The sequence below is a fragment of the Carcharhinus amblyrhynchos genome, chromosome 3 (genome assembly GCF_965287045.1).
Source record: "Carcharhinus amblyrhynchos chromosome 3, sCarAmb.v2.hapA, whole genome shotgun sequence".
Taxonomy (NCBI): domain Eukaryota; kingdom Metazoa; phylum Chordata; class Chondrichthyes; order Carcharhiniformes; family Carcharhinidae; genus Carcharhinus; species Carcharhinus amblyrhynchos.
Window position 1 is genome coordinate 120527569 of NC_137326.1, and position 21939 is coordinate 120549507.

The 21939-nt window shown below is 42.8% G+C and overlaps 1 protein-coding gene across 2 annotated transcripts in view; it reads right to left on the minus strand.

Moving 5' to 3' along the window:
• irs1 (insulin receptor substrate 1) overlaps positions 1-20220 on the minus strand; it is a 60429-nt gene extending 40209 nt beyond the window's left edge. Inside the window, exons 1-2 of one of the 2 annotated variants that reach the window (XR_013886335.1) lie at positions 20182-20220; positions 16423-19842 (exon numbers count right to left, since the gene is read on the minus strand). Coding sequence is in view for 1 of the 2 variants with exons in the window: in XM_080185880.1 (XP_080042006.1) it covers positions 16423-19795 (3373 nt within the window). In the remaining variant the exon portion in view is untranslated. Of the gene's footprint in view, positions 1-16422; positions 20015-20181 lie in introns of those variants that run through there. The other variant, XM_080185880.1, reaches the window with a different exon arrangement.
• Between the last annotated feature and the right edge of the window lie 1719 nt (positions 20221-21939).

Consider the following 21939-nt stretch of genomic DNA (forward strand, 5'->3'; position numbering starts at 1 on the left):
ATCTTAATGAGCAAAAATCTTCGTATGCTATTCTCATCATAGAAACCTTTCTCTCTAGCTACTCAATGTGAAGTCAACAGGTGACAGGTTCCATTTTCTGTCATTGATGTTTTTTGCCTTTATATTTAATCAAATAAGAGATATTCAGAATTCAACAGTTAATTTTCCACATCCTTTCAACTAATGGTGCTATTCTATTTTTTCCACTTGCCTCAAAATCCACATTCATTCTTCAACCTTTTACTTTTCACTTACTGCATGATATACTAACCCACTCCAAGTCCCCAGTGTGTTTGTACTGGCCTTTAACCAGCACTCAGTACAGTGCCAAGCAAGGCTGGGAATCAAGTTGAAACAAGGACAGCAGCAACTGACTCCAAGAGCTCTGTGAAATCAGCAGATCCTGTGTTAGAGAGGTTTCAAACCAATGGTTAGTGCAACAAACAAAAATCTAGAAAATGTGGTTTGAATTAATGAAATTAATTTGGTTCTACACAAGGTCTCTTTGACTCTAGGATCCTTCACTCGTACAATTTGAGAAGCTCTATGTACAGCACTCTGATCTGTTTTGAATTCTGGGGTGGCAGAGAGAAAACAAAACAGAAAGAGACAAGTCAGTACACAAACAGCAAAAACGGTTTTCAGCAGCAAACCGCTCTGGAAAGTTTATTTCCAAGCCAGAACACATGCCAGGAGGCCACAGTGATGTTAACCACTAGGCTTCAATTAAATGCCACCAGTTCACTTCCTGCATGTGAAGAGAGCGCAATAAGGCTTCTGGCAGACAAATTTTAAGCAACCCTCAACTGACTGCCAGCTTCCAGGTTAATGACTGAAAGGAGGATATAACAGGGTTCTTGGGGACAGTTTCTAATATGAAGACGACTGGACTTCCTTTGGGGAGCCCCAAAGAACACTTCTGCTTCTCCTGGCCCCACAACAGAACATTTTTAACTTGACTGAAGAATCGCTTCTGTCTTCATTCAGAACAGCTGCAGATCTAATTCTTCTTAGCAGGAAAGCCCAAGCAACCAGAGTGGCTTCCCTGCTCAGGTCCTGAGTCTTAATAGCACAATAGATTTGCACAAATCAAGTCTCCCATCTGCTTTAAGATTGCGAGTTAATATCTGAAATGGTTGGGATCTATGAAGGTAATTAACCACCTTGTTTTTAAACTGCCCACTTGCCTCATTCCCACCAGGCGGATATGGTTACAACTGATCTCAGAGTGGGTGACTGCAAGCTGCCACATAAAAGCAAAAATGCCAGACCATTAGAAAATATAAGCGAATATGATAGTGAATCATCATAGCAGCTGGGCAATACAGCCATGCAAGGAAGTGGGCAGCGAGTGAGCAATATCTGCTAATTTCACTCCACTTTTAAGTGTAGAAATGCCTCCTAAATATTATCCAATGCCTTGCTTTTTTATTCTCAGTCATTATTAACATTTCAACAAGCACTGAAACAGTTGTTCCGATGCTATTCAACATTTCCACAGCTGGGCAAGTTTATTAAATATTGTTGTTATTTTAGTTGATAACTCTCCTATTTCATCTCTTTTACCACAATGCAGATAATCTCAAAGATTCCTTGTGTGAGCATCTCACCTGGGTCTGATATTCATATAACATGCAATCACTGAAATGAAAAGGAAATGTATAGGAACAGAGACTACCAATATTTTTTTTTTAAATCAGATACCACACAAGAGTCTACAAATACAGCTGTCTGGCAGCAGTGAAAGCAAATTAATTTGTACTTCACATATAATTGAGGAAAGCCTTTTTTAAACCCTTTATACATTCAGTAAGGTGAATAAGAAGGGATTAAAATAGTTATGATTTTCCTTGTGCACTTAGCTTTTTGTTTTAATTTTGCATTTCAATTTTCTCACTAAAATTACTGCCATTTCATAATCCTAATTAGAAAAATAGGAATCTGATCCAATATGTAAGAAACAACTACCACCATGTCAGCTGTCAAACAAAGAAAGTGATGCATCAGCAAGTGTGGGAATAAACTTGTATCAGAATTAAACAGACTTTCATCAGTATTACAAAATAATATTCCTAAGTAATATAAAAATATACTGTGACCTACAAAAATGTAACTGCATACTGCTCAAACTATCATTTTCATCCAAATGAGTTTTGATTTGTATAAATACTAGTGTCATGGATACAATAAATGTTTAAAAGTAACATTAACTTAAAATATTAAAAAATACATCTACTGAGACTCCTAAAGGACCTGTCATTTGCTGATGGAGCAATTCATTTTACAAATAATTCTAATGTTATGGGTCACTTATATAATGTTATGATCAACAAAATTTAGTGCCAACTGATACCAATGAAAATAAATGTATCTTCTTGAAAACAACTTCACTGATTTGCTAATAAGATTTTAAGGTTTAAAACCCACTCATGCACTTGCCTCGGTAGTTACTGTGAATTTAAAAGTAAACATCCTTTAACAGAGCTTCAAATAAACACCTACACAAAATAAATGTCAACACTGATCTGAGTGTATGACTGGTTAATGGACCAGTAATTCTATTGTAGAACTAAACATACACTCTGCCAGTCAACATATTTGGATAATTTCTGATGCAGAAATTCTCAAAGACCTTGTAAGTTTAGATGCTTGCTTAAATCTCTTTCTCTGGTTTTGCAGTGTTTGCCATTCTAATGGCTGAGCATCATGCAACAACACATTTCATTTTGCACCTTTACAAGAATATCCTTAAGTACTGCACATGCAGTACTAAAATAGATAATGAACCAAAGTAGAGGACATTAGAAGGGGCAACTAAAAAGCTTCCTTAAAGAAATATGTTTTACTGAGGATCAGAAGGGGAAAAAAGGCAGCTGCAAAAGCAGAGGGCAAATGAAGCAATTACTAGAGGGCACAGCCTCAAGATAAGGGGGCAGTTTAGAACGGAGTTGAGGAGGAACTTCTTCACTCAAAGGGTGGTGAATCTCTGGAATTCTCTGCCCGTTGAAGTGGTGGAGGCTGCCTCACTAAATATATTTAAGACGCGGGTTGATAGGTTTTTGATAGGCAAGGGGATTAAGGGTTATGGGGAGGAGGGCAGGAAAGTGGAACTGAGCCACGACAGATCAGCCATGATCTTATTGAATGGCAGGGCAGGCTCGAAGGGCTAGATGGCCTACTCTGCTCCTATTTCTTATGTTATGTTCCAGAGCTGGGGTTCAGTGGATGAAGGCATTCCTACTGCCAATGGCAGAGCGAAGGCAGAACAAGATGTAGAGGAAGCCAACTCCAGAGGTGTGGATGCCTGGGAGAGATTACAAAGCTGGAGAAGCTACAGAGAAAGGAAGCAACAAACTAATGAGGCAGTTTAAACACGCAAATGTAGTCAGCACAGACATGGGTCAGCAGGATAGGATACAGGTAACAAAGTTTTAGATATGATTAAACTTACATAGGGTAGAGAATGGAAAGTCATCGGGGGCATTTTAACAGTCTGGTCTAGAGGTGACAAGGACATGGACAATGGTTTCACTAACAGATGAGCGGAGTCAGCTTCCCAACATCATTGGGTGATGTGACAGAGGTCAAATAGCTAGGATGTAGTGTTAGAAACTTAGCTCCAGTAAATAAGACACTAAGGCTGCAAATTGTCCAAGACATCCGAGATAATGGCTGAGGAGTGGCCGGAGGGGGGGGGGGGTTAATGAAATCTGTGTCAAGCATAATGATGCCATGATGAATAGCTAATAGTAATGGCTTTTATCCTTCAGATATTTAATGAGAACAAATTGTGGTTCATCCAAACTGCATATTAAACAGTGTTAACTACAGAGCTAATACAGGGGTCAAAAAAAGCTGAGGGAGAGGTTGAGCTGAGTGTCGTCTGTGTAAGTGTGTAAATCTGATCCCATATTTGTGGATGATGTTACCAAAGGTCAGAGTGAATATTAGGATGGGGTGTAGATGCAGAGATGCAGAAAGGAAAGATCCCTGGCATACTCCAAACTTAGCAATGTGGGTTTAGGAACAAATGTCATTGCTGGAGCCATAATAACCAAAATCACATAGGAACAAGTAACAAAGTAATCCTACTGAAGTGGACAAGAGGGGTACTGGAAGATAAGGTGTGGTCAACTAAGTCAAAGGCTGTAGAGAAGATAGCATAACATAATAAACCATGGTTACAATCACAGAGGGTTAATTTGCAATTTGATTAGGGCTGTTTCGGTGTTACGACTGAGGCAGAAAACTCAAACAGGGAGTTGCAGAAAAGTTGAGGAAAGAGGAAATAGCGAGGCATCTTGAGAAGAATTGTTTGATAGAGCAGACGCAGCACGGATTCGTTAAGGGGAAGCCGTGTCTGACGAATTTATTGGAATTCTATGAGGATGTGTCTAGTGCGGTGGACGGAGGGGAACCGGTGGATATGGTGTTTCTCGATTTTCAGAAGGCGTTTGATAAGGTGCCGCACAAAAGGTTGTTACAGAAGGTTAGGGGGCATGGAGTTGGGGGTAAGGTGTTAGCATGGATAGGGGATTGGCTGTCAAATAGGAGGCAGAGCGTGGGTGTCAATGGGTGCTATTCGGATTGGCGGTTGGTGACTAGTGGACTGCCCCAAGGATCGGTGCTGGGGCCTCAGCTATTTACCATTTATATAGATGATCTGGAGGAGGGAGCTTAGTTTAAGGTGTTGAAATTTGCTGATGACGAAAGATAAGTGGAACAGCAAATTGTGCTGAGGGTGTAGAAAGTCTGCAGAGGGACCTAGATAGGCTGAGCGAGTGGGCAAGGACCTGGCAGATGGAATACAATGTTGGCAAGTGTGAGTGAGGTTATCCACTTTGGCAGGAATAATAGTAGGAAGGACTACTACTTACAGGGCGAAAAGCTGCAGCATGCTACAGTGCAGAGGGACCTGGGGGTCTTTGTGCATGAGTTGCAAAAACCCAGTCTACAGGTGCAGCAGGTGGTCAGGAAGGCAAATGGGATGCTGGCCTTCATAGCGAGGGGGATTGAATATAAAAGTAGGGAGGTCTTGCTGCAACTGTACAGGGCACTGGTGAGGCCGCAGCTGGAGTAGTGCGTGCAGTTTTGGTCACCGCACTTGCGCAAGGATATTTTGGCCTTGGAGGGAGTACAGAGGAGGTTCACTAGGCTGATACCGGAGTTGAGGGGGTTGGGCTATGAAGAGAGGCTGAATAGACTGGGCTTGTACTCGTTAGAGTTTAGAAGGATGAGACGTATAAGGTGATGAAAGGGATGGATAGGGTAGAGGTTCTTCCCGCTCAGAAAGGACAGCAGGACTAGAGGGCACAGCTTCAAGATAAGGGGGGGGGGGGGGGGGGGGCGCGGCGGCGGCGGCGGCGGCGCAGTTTAGAACAGAGTTGAGGAGGAACTTCTTCACTCAAAGGGTGGTGAATCTCTGGAATTCTCTGCCCGTTGAAGTGGTGGAGGCTACCTCGCTAAATATATTTAAGACGCGGGTAGATAGATTTTTGGTAGGCAAGGGAATTGAGTGTTATGGGGAGAAAGCGGGAAAGTGGAACTGAGCCACTTCAGGTCAGCCATGATCTTATTGAATGGCGGGGCAGGCTCGAAGGGCTAGATGGCCTACTCCTGCTCCTATTTCTTATGTTCTTATGTTGACATAGAATTGGGAGGTGAGCAGGGTAGACAGAAAAGAGTTGCTGCAAGGACAGATGAGTCAAGGATGTGTTTTTTCTTTGGGATGACTGCAGCAGCTCTGAGAAAGGGCTAGACTGCACTTGAAGAGTCAAAAACATTCACAATATCAGTAAGCATAGGGGTCAGAAAGAGACGCTGGGTGGCCAACAGTTCAATGGAAATGACTCAAGGGTGTAAGGAGGAGGTGTCATGAATGAGATAAGCTTAGAGGGGACAGGAAAGAGTTTGGGCAGAGGGTTTATTTTAACCAGTGGGGAAAGAGCAAAAATCAATAAAGATATGTAATGGATGGCCTTAAATTTTAATAACAAAAAACAAACACCTCCAAGTTGTTGGCAGAGATTTTGGAAGAATGGGGAAAAATACTTGGGAAGAATAATGATGGTGAAAAAAGAAACAGAAGTCATCTTTGCTCTAGAGAAAGATCTTGGAGCAGACAGGGGCTAACAGTGAAGAGTAAGGACCACACATGTTTGAAGCGACACAGCAAAATCTGATGATAATGGAATTAGCTGTGTGCCTGATGCTCCCAAGTCTGTGCCCCTTGGACTGGAGGAACTGAAGATGTGAACCCCATACAAGCAGAATGGTTGCGATGGGAGACAGCAGTTTATTATAAGCTTAGTTTATTAACATCACAATAAAACTTACATTAACATTGCAATGAAGTTACCACGAAAATCCCCTGGTTGCCATACTCCGGCGCCTGTTCGGGTACACTAAGGGAGAATTTAGTATGGCTAATGCACCTAACCAGCACATCATTCGGAGTGCTGGTTAGGAGAGGAGAAGCACCCAGGGAAGAAACCCACGCAGACAGGGAGAACATGCAGGCTTCACACAGACAGTGACTCGAGCCAGGAATTGAATTTTGGTCCCTGGTGCTGTGAGGCAGCAGTGCTAACCACTGTGCCACCGCAAAGGGTTTGCAAAGGGTAAAAGCATCAAACATGAAGATGAAGTAGTAATTAAGTCAATCCAAGTATCACAACAAATGGAAAGGTCAAACTCGAGTTGGCTGAGTTTAAGAGCAGCTGAGTGGCTTGGAAAGAAAACTGAAATACTTGCATTTATATAGCACCTTTGATAACCATATGATATCTCAAAAACACTTAACAGCCAAAGAAATGCAGGTAATGTAATATAAGAAGTAAAGCAGTCAATTTGTGCATAGTATGCTTGCACAAACAGCATTGTGATAATGACCCAATAGCCTATTCTGTAGTATTTGGGGAATAAATATTAAATAGGATACTGGAAATAACTCCATTGCTCTTGTTCGAATAGTGCACAAGATTGTTAAGGTTTTTGTGTTCAAGACCTGAGGTGGAACTCGAACTAACAATCTCATAGGTGGAGCCTATTCATCGAGTTATGGATGTTTTATTTGTGGTTGATGGCAGCAAATTTGAGAGAGGGTAATCAGTACTTGAGGAGACTGAACCATTTACAATGTTGGTAAACTTGGGAGCCAGAAAGAAACGTTGGGTGATAAGTAGGTTTAGAGAGAATAGGGCTGAGGGAGTAACCGAAAAATGTGATGGATGAAATAACCTTGGAGATAATAAGGAGGAGCCTGGGTAGGTAGCCTTCTTTTTGACTGCCATATTTCCTATATCACAACAGTGCTTGCGCTTCATTGGCTGTAAAGTGCTTTGTCTTAGGGAAAGTCTCCCCTGGCCCCTTCAAATGACAGAAAATATTGGAAGGGGAGTGTAGTGGTGATAGATACAATAAAATGATCAGTGATGGCCCTGGCATTGACCTAAACCATAGGAGGTGCAAGGCTGAGAGGGTTGGTCATGAATTAAATTAATTTATGAGGCAGGAGAGAAGTTTAGACAGGACACAAGGACACTGAATTCAGAAGAAGGGAGCGGGGGGGATGTGATGACAATTGAAATCACTGCGAATGGCAAATTGCTTACTGTAGAGGCTGTAGAACAAATAGAGACATTACAACATAATGAGCACGGGGCAATTATTGATGCCTGAAACAATTTACTTATTATTTAGAGTCAATAGGGAAACAAAGCTAGCTCATTACTATTTTAATAGGCTACTATTTTAGTTCCAAGTTTTTAAAACTGTGAATACACTTCGCTTTAAAAACTCCACGGGCGGAATGTTTTTGCTGTTCAAGCCGATGGATCTTCTGGTCCCACCAATTAAGTTCCCTGCAGCCAATGAGAAAATTTCATTGACAGCAACAGAATCAGAAAATCCCACTTTTGCACCATAACTGAATCTAACAAAAAGTTGACACATGGTCCCCCTGTCCCCTGCATCCGAAATACAAGCAAGCTTTATTCCAATTACTCTGCTATTCCATTAAATTGCACATCTAGAATTTGGATGATAGGATAAGGCAGTGAATCACAGTATTTTCTGTCAGTCGGTCCACCTTGCAAAAATAGAGCCCAATGTTCGTAAAGGGACATTGGAACTGAAGTAGACCATGAAGCCCCTCAAGCTTGTCCTGCCATTCAATGAGATCAATATCTATATCCTAACTCTATCTCTTTAGTTCTATATTTTTTTGATAACGCAAAAAACTCAGATCTAAAAATTAATCTAAATTAGCATTTAACACATTTTATAGGAGAGAGTTCCACAGTTGTATCTTTTGCACAAAGAAGTATTTCCAAACTTTTCTCCAGGCTCAATTTTACATAAAAACATGCATAGAAAATAAAGCAGGAGTAGGCCAGTCAGCCTCTGAGCCTGCTCCACTATTCATTATGATCATGGCTAATCATCAAATTCAATACCTTGACCCCCGCCCCCCCAATATCCCTTGATCCCTGTAGCCAAGAACTACTGACCCCCCACCCCCCGCCCACCCTGCGGCCCAATCCCTTGATCCCTGTAGCCAAAAGCTATATCTAATTTCTTCTTAAAATCACACAACATTTTGGTCTCAACTACTTTCTGTAGTAGTGAATTCCACAGGTTCACTCTCTGGATGAAGGAATTTCTCCACACCTAAGTGCTGCTTTTAGGACCTCATTCCTTTTTTCAAGACCCATGTTGTTTGTACCAACGTGTACCACAACAGCTGGCTGTTTACTCTCCTCTTTTAGAATATCCTGCAACCACTCCAAGACATCCTTGATCCTAGCATCAGGGAGGCAACATGGCATCCTGGAATCTCTCTTGTCCAACGTACCAACAGCAACAGAAAAAGTTTCCCACACTTTACCCTTTCAGTTCATTTCAAATCTCTAAAACCAGCATACCAAATCACCCATAACCTTCTAGATTCTGGAATTAAGAATGTAAAAATTGGACAACAGCACACTGACCTTACTCTCCTGGATACCGTTGTAATGCCTAACATGGAGCCAAAAGTGTATCATTGCAGAATTTCTTTAACTACCTCACCCTTTCATTACAACAGTCAATCAACAGTGGCTGATTCTGGATCAAAAACAGGTGCTAGAGCTCTCAAGATTTATAGCACTGAAAACTCTCTTCTTCATGCTTCACGGAATCAAGAAAGGAGCAGTACATATTTATTCTTCACAATATTAATTTGACACATGATATATACATAGAAATAACATCAGTGAGAGAAATACAGTCATGATTTGAGAAGTACTCAGACTCTCAATTTCCTTTCTTTTATTAAATGAAAATCTTAAAAAAATATATAAACATTGAGCTGGCTGAATAGCAGGAATGTAACGTTAATATTTCCTTGCAAACAAAATTATTTACTGCGCCCTGGTCACACTATGCAGTCCAATTTCTAGTGAAGAATCTATAAACATTTAGAGTTACTCCTCTCGCTGTCTTGTGAGCTCCACTTGGTGGTCAAAGTAGATGCAATATGGAACATTCCAGTGGCCCCTCATCTCTTGGCCGGACAAACGATTGCTATCCAATCAGATCGGGATGGCCAGGCAGCCACTGTTATGCTGGCTACTGAAGGGTACTCCCCAGGGACCCTACCTCAAAGACATGTGCAAAACCTGCTTTAAAAGACACAATAACATTCCTCCTCGCCAGTTCAGACCCTGAGGCTTGTAGCAGCAAACAATCAGTCTCTTCTCCCCAGACACATTCCTGATCCAGTTCAAAGACTGCATGAGTCACTTCCCCCATCACACAACTAAGCACCTGCTTCAAGAAAAAGGCCTTCCTGCAGAGACATGCTTGCTGTCAAGATTTTGATGTTGCAAAAATGTTTGAAACCAACTGCAAAAATAGTTCCATCATTAGCAAACTTGTCTCTTACATCATTCTAGTAATATATTTCTTCTTGACAATCTACCCACTACTCCTCCTCAAGTCTTCTGTGGTCAAACTGCTTGAAAGAAGTTTTGAGACAAAAAAAGAAGATATATGTACAAACATACAAATTAGGATCAGGACCAGATATTAATGAAAACAGGTGTTTTTTTTTGAATGAGGCACAGGATACGGTCTTACAAAATAAAAATGGTTGTAACTTGACAGGTCTACACAAGGAAACTGTATTTGACAGCAATTATTTGCTTGCACATCTCAGGTTGAAAGGTCATTCATTTTCCTTTATCTCTGTTCAAAAACTACACAATGTGCAACAAGCCTGCACCCCTCAAACAATAGATGCTCTTGATAAGTTGTCATGCAGTGTATAACTTCACTTCATTGTCAAAGATGCTTTTAAAAAAGTGCTCAAGACTTCTTGGGGTCTTAACTCAAACAGTGGTTTATCAAAAATTTCTTGAAGACCAAGGTTTCCTCATCATAATTTAAAGACGGTCAAAAATTAGCAGACAGGAGTTCTGTGAACAAGTTTCAAAATTTTCAGAAATCTACTGTACATTACAACCATCATCATCTAGTCCCTTTCACACCCCTAATGGAGTAGCTTACTGTAATTCATCTTTGAATATTCCTTTCTTTTCCATCTCTGAAACTTACCTTATTCTTCCTCTACCACCTAGCTGTATGCATATATATTCAAGTACCTAACTGATTTAGAAGCTTTTTATCCACTTTTAGAACTTACACAAGCACATTTGTTCATAAAATATTTATTGGTTTTAAAGACAATTTAAGCAAAGACCTAAATGGAAAACAGAAATAAATATCTGGATCCCTTGTGAAAGAGCATCTGGAAGTACATTCATCCCCCTCCTCTGACAAAATGTCTAATTAATCCCTGACCCCCATAATGTTCATTTATTGTGGAACAAAGAAAAATAGGCAGATGTATCACAGCTGGAAACATTTTTCTACCAAAGGAAATACCAGCTAAATACTCATTTCACTGTTTTGAGAGCAAAACATATCTTAAAATTTCTCTGACAGCTGTATTTCACACCCTTCATTTTTTTCCAAAAGTCATCAGATGTACTTAGGATTTCCTCATCCGTTTTACTTCACAACTTCCCACAGACTTTACAGCTTTACTATTAATGTAATGACCTGACTACTGGTGGAACCTCTACTTAAATTATTTAGGTCAAGCTCCACACCATTTTTGGATCGAACAGCAGGCCGAGTGTTACGATGGCTACAGGACTACAAAGAAAGCACTATAGCAACAATGAGAAAATTAGTTTCGAAAGTAGATATGTACAGTAATGACTGCGGGTTATACATCAATTACTAACACTCCACAAATAATCCAATTATCTTAAGTCTGGAGAAGTTTAAAATCATTGGAAGGTTAGGTATTTATGCTTGCACTGAGATTTCAGCAACAGAATGTTATATTCAAACACAATTGCATTTACTAAAAAAAAATTTAATCCATATTTTGAAATTGTGTAAGCGGTGGGGGTTTGGTACACTGGAGAGGAGAAAGATAAAAAGAGGCAACTATTGTAAAGATACTATGCAATCACACAAAGAGTACTCCTGTTACATGCAGTAACCACTCCTTAAATTCAACCCCCTCCTTCAAATTAAAGTCATGTCCTCAAAGAATTCAGATAATTTCAGGAATGCAGATTTGCCTATCAAATAGCACTTGGGTTTTGCGAGGATAAAATGCCCAAACAGCATTAATAGTGAGCAGAAAAGGTGTAACAGGCTTTTCTCATCTGAAAACATTTTGTTGACAAAACAAAATTACATCCTCCATGAAGATGCAAAATGAAGATCTAACTATATTGATGTTAGCAATCTTGCATTAACAAACAAGCCTACACGTGTACAAACAAGGTTCCTTTAGTAACAAAATGGCAAAGTCTGCTATATTTGCATTTATTTGAGGACTACAATTTCTCCATAATTTTTCTATAAAGCAAATCCACATAATAAAGGGAATCACTGACCACTAATGCAACCAATATTCATGAAAGAAGTTTGTTGGACTGTTATAATGCATACCAGTATATAAAACAAACTGATTCTCATAAATACAAATCCAGTGAACACAACAGATGTCCTTTAAACAAATCATTTTCAGGGTAAAAAAGGAACGTGTAAATGGGGATTATTTTCTTGTAAATTTTCAAACAATAATCCCTATTACCTTCAATCTCCTAATTTTAAACAAGCAAACTGAAGCCTTGTTCTACAATTATAATTACAGGTACTTCTCAGACGACGGCCAAATTCTCAGAATACTTAAAAATATGTAAAATTCTTACCACTGAGATATTAGTTGTTTTTGCCTAAAACAATCAGTTATGTAGGTTTTTTTTATTTGTTTCATCTGCAGGCAATCCTTATATCAACAGCATAATTTATGCAATACATGTGGTCTTTTTAACTTAGAACACTTACTGAAAACAAATGGGACTGTAATCACACACTTGATCTTGAAGAAAACTATATACTTTATACTCAGCCATAATTATTTAACTCCTGCTTTACAGGTCTGGTTCTATTGCTTCAGACCCAGTTTGGAAACTTCTGCAGAATGCTTTGACATACACGATTTCCATGTCCAATAATGATAAATGATCTTAATTAAAGTTTCAAAATTCTAAGAGTGAAATACCTTTCATGCAAGGTTAAACAATAAGGCCATCAAAAAAATAAACACAATCAGTGTCTTTCTCTGATGCAACGCAATCTACAGTTTGCATATTTTATGGTACTGACCTCTTCACATGCATTTTTACCAATCACCAACAGGTCACTGTTTAATGTACAAGTCACATGTATGTTTCTTTGCTCACCAACCCTTCAACAATATTTTTAGTTCATACCTACCTGTGGAAGTGACAATTACAGGGCATCACAATCATATCTTTGATCTATTATTTACCAGTAGACAGTAGCAATTTGAATGCATAATTTCTGCAGCATGACCTGCGAAAATCCAGTATTTGCAGACAAAAAAAACCGAAGCAAATGACAGGATGACATTAACCATCCACATATGGCAGCCCCTTTCCAACTTGACATGCACGTGCTGGGGATTAACTTGATCAGAAAAGTAGTAATATTTACATTAGCGCATTTTCTGCCTATTACCTTTCAGAATAAACATTTATATTAAAAGATTTAAGTGTAGCAAAGGACTGGATATTTGTGGATTTGTTCCTTCTTTCCATATCCTCTATTCAGATGCCCACACACACACACCCCATTGTAATTTCCTGGTACGAGGCCTTTATTTAATGCACAAGTTGGCTCATTCTTTCTCCCCCAGCACCTCTTCATACTAGCTGTATCATGCTGTGCTGAAAAATTCACTTGTGTTTCCTTCTTCACAAATAACAATCTTCCTCATTAAATGTAGGCTACGTTCCACAAACATCAATATCAGTACTCTTTAGATTCCTTTGAAATCTCTCCAAAAGATATGATTTACTCTATAAGAACTTCAACTGTGCCCCGAATCATGTTTTCAATGATATATTCTTGAAGCCTACGCTCCCCTTGATTTGTTGCACTGAGAAATGTATGGATTTGGGAAACATCTTAATTCACATTTGCTGAACAAACAGGCAACTTATTTTGCTACAATAATGTTGCTTCAGTTGTCAAAAAGGTTAGGTGACGTGTGTTTGTGGTGAAATAACAGTCTGCCAAACCATGAAGGCAGCTCAGTGGCTCCATGAATTTCTCCAAAATATTTAATAAATATTGCAGACATTTCACTACTTTTATAAGTATGATACAAGGAAATCTACAAGGCTCCACTGTGTTCCTGCCAAGTCACAGGGAGTGACGATTGGAACTACCAGGTCTTGCTTTCTAATTATCAAAATCTTTTATAAACTCCTTATAAACTCCATAGTTCTGATCATGAAACTGAATTGATAAGTCAAGGACATTGGTCCTTAATATAATGCTGTTCCCTTTTCACGCCGGGATGCCAAAATAGCAACTCTCATTGGAATTGACTGGTCCTAAACCAACTCTTGCTGAGGACTAAAAATTCCACTGACAGATCAGACTGGAAAATGCATATTCTCAAATGCAAAACAATTCCTTCAATCAAAACAACCAATTCCCGAAGCTCAAGTTTCTCCGGCTCAATTGAGGAGGCAGAATTTGTACAAAAAATTCAAATCTCAGATCTTGGGAGAAACGTATCCCACAGAGTTGTTATTTGGAAAACTGCTTTACTTCCACACAAGAATTAGATGGCCTAACCATGAAAAAGCACTTGGGAACAAGACAAGGGAGAATGCCAAGATATTCTATAAGTATATTGAAAGGTAAGAGGTTAACCAAGGAAAGAGTTGGGCCCATTAAAGACCAAGGAGGCAATGTGTGTGTGAAGCCACAGGGCATTGGAAGGGTGTTAAACGAATCCATCTCATTGGTCTTCACTCAGGAAAAGGAGAACACAGGTGCAGGATTCAGAAAAAGAGCGTGAAAATCTTAAGCTGTTTGACATAGGATGAGAATGTGGGGGGAAATGATAGATAAGTTTGTAGATGACACCAAGATTGGTAGGGTGGTTAATAGTAAAGAAGGTCATAGGTTACAGGAGGTAGAGATGGGAAGAGCAGTGGCAGATGGTATTTAACCCTAATAGTGCAAGATGGTGCACCTTCGAAGTAGTAACAAGACAAGGGAGTACTTAACGAATGGCAGGACACTTGGAAGCTCAGGGGAACAGATGGACCTTAGGGTACAGGTCCATGAAGCAGGTGAACACGATAGTTAAGACAGCTTACCGAACACTTGTTTTCATCAGTCGTGGAACGGAGTATAAGAACAAGGAGGTTATGTTGGGGCTGTGAGCAGTTCTGATCACTTCACTATAGGAAGGATGTGACTACACTAGGGGAGGTACAGGATGTTGCCTGTGATGGAGCATTTGAGCTATAGGAGAGCTGGATAGACTTGGATTTTTTTTAAGAGCAGAGAAGACTGAGGGGGACACGTTTGAGGTGTATAAGCTTCAGGAGCATGGATAGGGTGAATAGAAAGCAGCTGTTTCCTTATTTGAAAGGTGAATAACGAGGGGCATAGTTTTAGAGGGGCAGGAGATTCAGAAGGGATTTGAGGAAAAACGTTTTCACTCAGGAGTGTGGTGAGATCTGGAATGCACTGCCTAGGAAGATAGTCAAGGCGAGAAACCTTTCAACCTTTAAAAAGTATTTGGATGAGCACTTGAAATATCATAACATTCAAGGATATGGGACAAGTGTTGGAAAATGGGATTAGCACGACTTCAGTGGTAGTTGTCAATGTAGCTGCAATGGGCCAAAGGGCCTTTTCTGCGCTGTACAACTATGACTCTATAACAGAATACTGAAATTCAATAAAATCATCAACAAGATGAGTTTTCAAAAAAATATATTTAACCTTTTCTATATATAATGTAAATACAACCTAACACCTTGTTATATGGCTTTGAAGCATGAGCAATGTACAGCTATCAAGAAAGGAAGCTCAACAGCTTTCACCTTTGCTGTTTGCAGCACATTCTGGACATCCCACAGTAGGACAAAATCATAAATGTGGCTATCCCCTCAAAGGCAAACCTCCCAAGTATGTTGGCACTCACTAAGCAAAGACAATTTCATGCCTTAAGCAGTTTGCAAGATTGAAGATAGCTGCACAGCCGAAGGATTTTATATACGGTAAGGTAACTGGAGCCAGTAGGACACTCAAAGCTCTTCCTCAAGGATGCCTCCAAGTGTGACATGAAGGCCCTAAACATTTATTCCCATACTTGGGAGATGATAGCTAACAAGAGGAAAATAACGACATCACCTGTGGGCCGGCATGGGTCACCATGATGACTTGCGGCTACAGTGGCTTAATATCCGGTGTGAACACCAAAAACAGCCCACAGCAGCACCTGATAACCGTTTGATGTGGCACTTGTGGCAGGACCAGCCCCATAGGGATCTTCAGCCATTAGCAAAAGTGCACCATACGAAGCTACTATGCCCCAACCCCAATTGAGTCTGATGCTTGCACATCTTACATAGAAGAAAGGATGCCGACGATGATGAAATACAACCTCCAACCAGGCTCATCCATTCAAATGAAACTGCGCAAACTTTCAAAGATTGGACAAGGGGTGATCTTACTAGAACTGTAAGTAAAGCTTTAGATACTCTGTATGGTTATCTGAAAATTCTATGTTTTCAACAAACTTAATTTCATTAATTATTCAATCAAGTTTTCAAATTTTTACAAGAAATCACAAATTTTGGGTAATAAAGCAACTTCAGCAGCTAAAATTCTACCATAAATATGTGTGTCCTCACATATAGAATGGGCGAAACATGGAATTCTGAATGCTAGATAAGGTACAAAACATTATTTGTGAAGTAAAATATTAGCAAAATGACTATTAGCATTTTGATGTGTCCTTACCTTCCCTTTCTGTAGGCTTACTGATTTCATCTGGCTTCTGGAAGGTAATACTTGCATATGAATTCAGATCATCATCACCACCAGAAGTACTTCCATGAGGTTGATGAGCGGTTACATGCTGAGAGGAGGTCCAGTCTTTGTTATTAAAATCGTTTACCAAGTCCAAATCGATATAATTCATACCATTTTCACAATCATTTTTCTGCACTGTGGCATCATTTGGCTGGTCTTTGGCACTTGAAGCCAGAGAATCTCCTGGTTTGTTAAGCCACACATTCTCAAAGGACACTGAACTATGTCGTTTAATGTGATCAACATAAGATAATGTCATGCCAGTCACATTGGCTGTGGAAGTGAAAGTCTCTGAACTATGTCTTCTTCTTCCTTGAGGATCAACACGGATAACTTTGGCACCTTGGTTCCGATTGGGGACAAGATTAAGCACGGTAAAGGCACTCCTCCCAGGGATCTGGTCGATCATTGGACCAGTCACAACATCAGAAACAGTGCTCAAAGAGCTCTCTTCTGCCCGAGGTAGAACGGAAATGGAAGACGTTATACCTCCACCAACTGTCATTTCCGTATAGTTACTCACTGATGAATCCAGTAAGTCTGGGCAGGTGGTAACTAGCTGCATACTAACATAATCACAGCTCGACTGCCCTCTATCTTTTCTGCAAGTGCTGGATTTGCAGGCAGTTGCAGAGCTGGTGATGTCCACTGTGGGTTTTGATACATAGCCAAACTTGGATGCATCTATTCTTAAATTCATATTCATGTATTCAGACATGGGTGGCCTTTGTTGAACAGGATGAATGCCTCCAACTGAAGAGGACTCAACAAGAGACAATGAACTAGAAGAAAAGGTTTTGTCATTGAATTCAATATTTACATATTCGCCTGGGCTTTTTGGCTCTGGAGGAAGGGGATGCTCTCGTGTTCTGGGCAGCGTACTTGCCTTAGTATTATCAAGTGATAGCCTAGTGGGCCGCACAAGTTTACCTTTCATTGGTACATACAATTCTTTTTTAACGGGGTTAACTGTATGATGCCCGCCATCCTGTCCTCCTAAACTATCGCTGCTTGTGGATGAAGAAGAATCCTCACCATACAAGAGGCGGCCTGAATTTACAGCAATTCGTAAAGGGGACTCATCATTTTTTCTATGTACATGTTTAAAGGAGCGAGGCAATGAGAAGTACGAACAAACAGGTTTATGAGGTTCTTCAACTGGATTGAAGAAGCAGTCTGGTGGAGTGCTTGTTGTTGAGCAACTTGCAGGGGACATATTTATATAATCGCTACAGGACAATTTCCCATCATTGCTCTCAACAGACAGCTTAGAATTCCCTCCATTAGTCCATATTTTTCCATAATTCACATTTTCTGGTGAGCAACTGCCACTGGGTGACATCATCATATAACCATCTTTTCGAGAGTGCTGGCGCGGGTTAATAATCTGCTGGGGGGCAGAAACACTTTTAGGGCTCATTGGCATGTAGTCATTTTTACTGGGCACAGGGGCTACTCCAGGTGACATGGGCATATAACCATCATCCATTTGGCTGTAACGCCTGCCTTCCCCAATTTGCAGATCCAAACACTCCTCGGGGTACGAACGTGTAGGTACAAAAGCAGAATTTTTACTGGAGGACAGACGGTTGCTGGGGTAAGAGGGTGTCATCTCTGTGTACTCCTCAAAGGAGGCAGTGGAAGTTTGAGATGGCGTCTTTTGGTGCATCACTGTGGGTGGCGAAGTACCTGATGAATGAGCTCGCTTCCTGAACCCTTTATCTGAGTCTGCATCTTCAGCTTTAGTAGGGGTCCACCTTTGAGTTCCCCTGTTCTGACAATTGGGAGCCAGGCTCGAGTGTTTGCCCATGTAGATGTAATTATTTAACTCCTGTTCCTCCCTTGCTGGAGGAGTGTGCCCCAAGGAATCTGGAGTGACACTTCTGAAGGAATTCCTGAAATCACAAGGGCTGGATCCATACTCGTCCGAAGAGATGAAGCCCCCGTCACTGGGGGAGCCGGAGATGGAGGCGCTGGAGCGGCGGGGGAACAGGCTGTCCGAGGTGGATCCGTGGCCGCTGGTGCTGCTGGAGGACAAGCTGACGGGGCTGGTGGCCGACGGCGAGCAGTGTGTGGACGGCATGGGGATGGAGCGGCTGTGATTGAGGGGCGGGTGCAGGCGGCAGCCGCCGCTTCCTCCTCCTCCTCCTCCACCGCCTCCCCGGTGGCGGTGCGAGTGAGTGCGGCCGGCGCTGGGACTGACCGGGCTGCCGTCCACCGAGGCGGGCCGGGACATGGTGCCCTCACCGTCGCTGGAGGCCCGCACGCGGAACGAGCTGCTGCCGCCGCCGCCGCCGCCGTGATGATGGTGGTGGTGGTGATGGTGGTGGTGCTTGGCGGCCGGCGAGGTGGCCGTGATGCTCTCGGTGCGGGGCCGGCGGCTCAGGCCCACCTGGCTGGGCGGCGGGTTGTTGAGGTGCCGCCGCGGGGGCACCGAGATGGGGTTGGAGCTGGACGAGGCCGACTGGCTCTTGCTGCGGGGCCGGAACTCCTCGCTCATGGCCTTCATGGCCTCCAGGATGGTCTCGTGCATGTTCTGCGCCACCACCGAGTCGTCGACCTGCATCCAGAACTCGCCGGGCCCGGTGACCGCCGAGCGGCCCACCTCGATGAAGAAGAAGTTCTCCGAGTGCCCGCAGCGCCGGATGTTCATCAGCTGCAGCACCACGGCGGCCGCCTCCGAGTTGAGCTTGACCAGGCTGATGGTCTTGCTGGTCAGGCACAGGCGGTAGATGCCCACCAGGTTCTTGGTGTGCCCCAGGCCCTTGGGCTTCAGCACCACCTGCCAGACCTCCTTGAACGCCGGCCCCGGGCTGCCCTCCGGGTAACTCTCCTCAGCCGGGGCCGGGCTGGCCGAGGCGGTGCCCGAGGTGGCTGGCACGCCGTCGCCGCCACCGCCGCGCTCCGACCCGGCCCCCACCCGCTCCTCGGCCACCTTGGCGCGGTTGTGCAGCTCCAGCAGCGCCTGGTACCAGCCCTCCTGCTCGCTCTCGCACTCGGCCGCCACGGCGAAGTACTCGTCGCGGGTGTAGAGGGCCACCAGGTGCTTGTTCTTGGAGTCGGCCCGCTTGTTGATGTTGAAGCAGCTCTCCAGCTGCACCGAGCGCTTGGGAGCGCCCGCCTTGTGCCTCCATTTCTTCTCGTTCTCGTAGTACTCGAGACGGGCCGGACCCAGCTCGCTGGCCGCCCGCAGCACGAAGAAGCGCCGGTGCATGCTCTTGGGCTTTCGCAGGTAGCCCACCTTCCGCACGTCCGAGAAGCTGTCGGCGCTCGGCGAGCTGGGCTCAGGCGGACTCGCCATCGTGCCGTGTGAGGAGACACAGAGAGAGAGAGAGAGAGCGGACAACCCTGACAGAGAAAAAATTAAATTAAATTACAAAACAAATAAAAAAAACCTCCGAACGACGGAGAGAAAGAAATTGTTTTTTTAAAAAAAACCCACACACTCGGGGCGACTTTTACCGAGTTCTCCTTATTAATGTAAATATATATATATATTTGGAAAAACCGCCTGTTAATTTTTCCGCCTCCAATAACCCAGCCACAAGAAGCGCGCAGCCCGATGTGAGTAAAAAAAACTCTACTCCCCCCCTCTCCTCAAACCACCCCCCTCTCTTCCACGCGCGGCTCGTTCCCGCGCTGCGCTGTGCGCGCCCACCCTACCCCTCTTCTCCCCCTCCCACTCACCCTGTGTATGTGTGTATATGAGTGCGCGCGATCCGGGGCCGCGAGAGGACTGACTGATCTCCCTCTCGCTCGCCCCGGATCGCGCGCACGACCCCGCCCCCCTCCCGTCCCCCGCCGATCATTGGCCGCCGACTCTCTTGTTTACGTTCTATTTTGGAATGTTGTTGCCTCCTCCTCCCCCCCCTCTTCTCTCTCCCCCCTAGATAAGGTGTCAATCATTCCTCCTCTTTCCCCTTCCTCACCCCCCCTGCCACCCCCTACCCTCTACCCCCCACCTCTTCTCCCAGGCTGGGTTCCTCTCCACACTCTCACTCACTCCCACTCCCCTTGTCCACTCACTCACTGCCTTGCCTCTCCTTAGATAAGCGAGCGAGTCCCCCCTGGCTGCGCAACGTAGTAAAGGAGAGATGTCGCCGCCATTCATTACTATTCGCACAGCCCGCGCCGTGTGTTCTCCCCACCCCGCCAGTCACCCACCCGGTTTGTATTTTCTTTCTCTGCACATCAGAATGCATCTCTTTAACATACTTCTCCAGTTGTACTTTATTTTTACTCTGCACATCATGCATTTCTTTAACATGCATTCCCCCCCTCACCAGTTGTACTTTATTTTTTCTCTGCACATCATGCATTTCTTTCCCCCTCCCCCCTTCAATTGCACTTTATTTTTTCTTTGCGGAATCATAACGCATTTCTTTTAAGATGCTTTCTTCCCTTGCAAGGACATGCCATGTAGCTAAATTTAAGACCATTTACAAAATCTGTCTCAAAATAAACCAAAGTAGTTGGACTCAATTTTTATTTAAAAAATAGGAACTGCCCAGAATAGATTTGCCTGTGTGTAAAATAAATAGATGGCTATAACTTCCAGTGTTGGGGGGGGTGGCGAGGGTGAGAAGCAGAATGTTCCAAATCACCTCGCAAGTTCAGACGATGCAGTCTTGCCTCGTTTATTGATATTATTCCCAATAATGTTTGCACGTTGCTATCTCTTGAGAGAGAGAAAAAAAGCAATGCTGCAAGTTTGTGATGCAGAACTGCGGGGTTTAACATTCAAATCCCAACCTCCGCATTTTTCTCTGCATTGCACGTACCCCAGGTGTCATCACGATGTTCTTGAAATTCGCAAAAAAAAACAACACGTTACCCCGTACGTATGTTTTTTTTCGGGGAACTATTCCGTAAATATCACATATTTCACACTCAGGTGTAAATGTTCAGCTGCTGGAGCAGGAAACCGCATGGAAAAGGCGAGCGGGCATGTTTACAAGTAATTAAATTCCAACACTCTTGTCTCGATTGAGGGGGAAGGGGCTGAATTGCATCAAATAATTTATTCAGAACTGATTTGGAATTCAGAAACGTACAGTGATTGTAGGAAGCACAGACTCAGCATGTTTCGTCCATCCGTGAATCGTTGTAAACAACATCTGTGCCGACAAGCAGGAGTCCCTGGATTATTCTATTTGATGGCCAGCGGTAGAGGGTGGGGGGCATCCTTTATAATTAGCTGGGATGCAGAAAAACACCAGTGATATTTTAAACTTTCTGAAACATCGATGCCAATTGTAGATTTTTAAATTAACAGCTTAAAATAATAATCACCCGCGCTATTGTCCTCGACCCCACAACCCCTTCCCCACCCTCCCACCATCATCAGTGCCACCACATCATCTCGACGACCACCACATCTAGAGTCAACGCGAAAACAGTGAATAGAAAATAATAAATTTTTAAAAATCAAGCCAGTTTCCATTT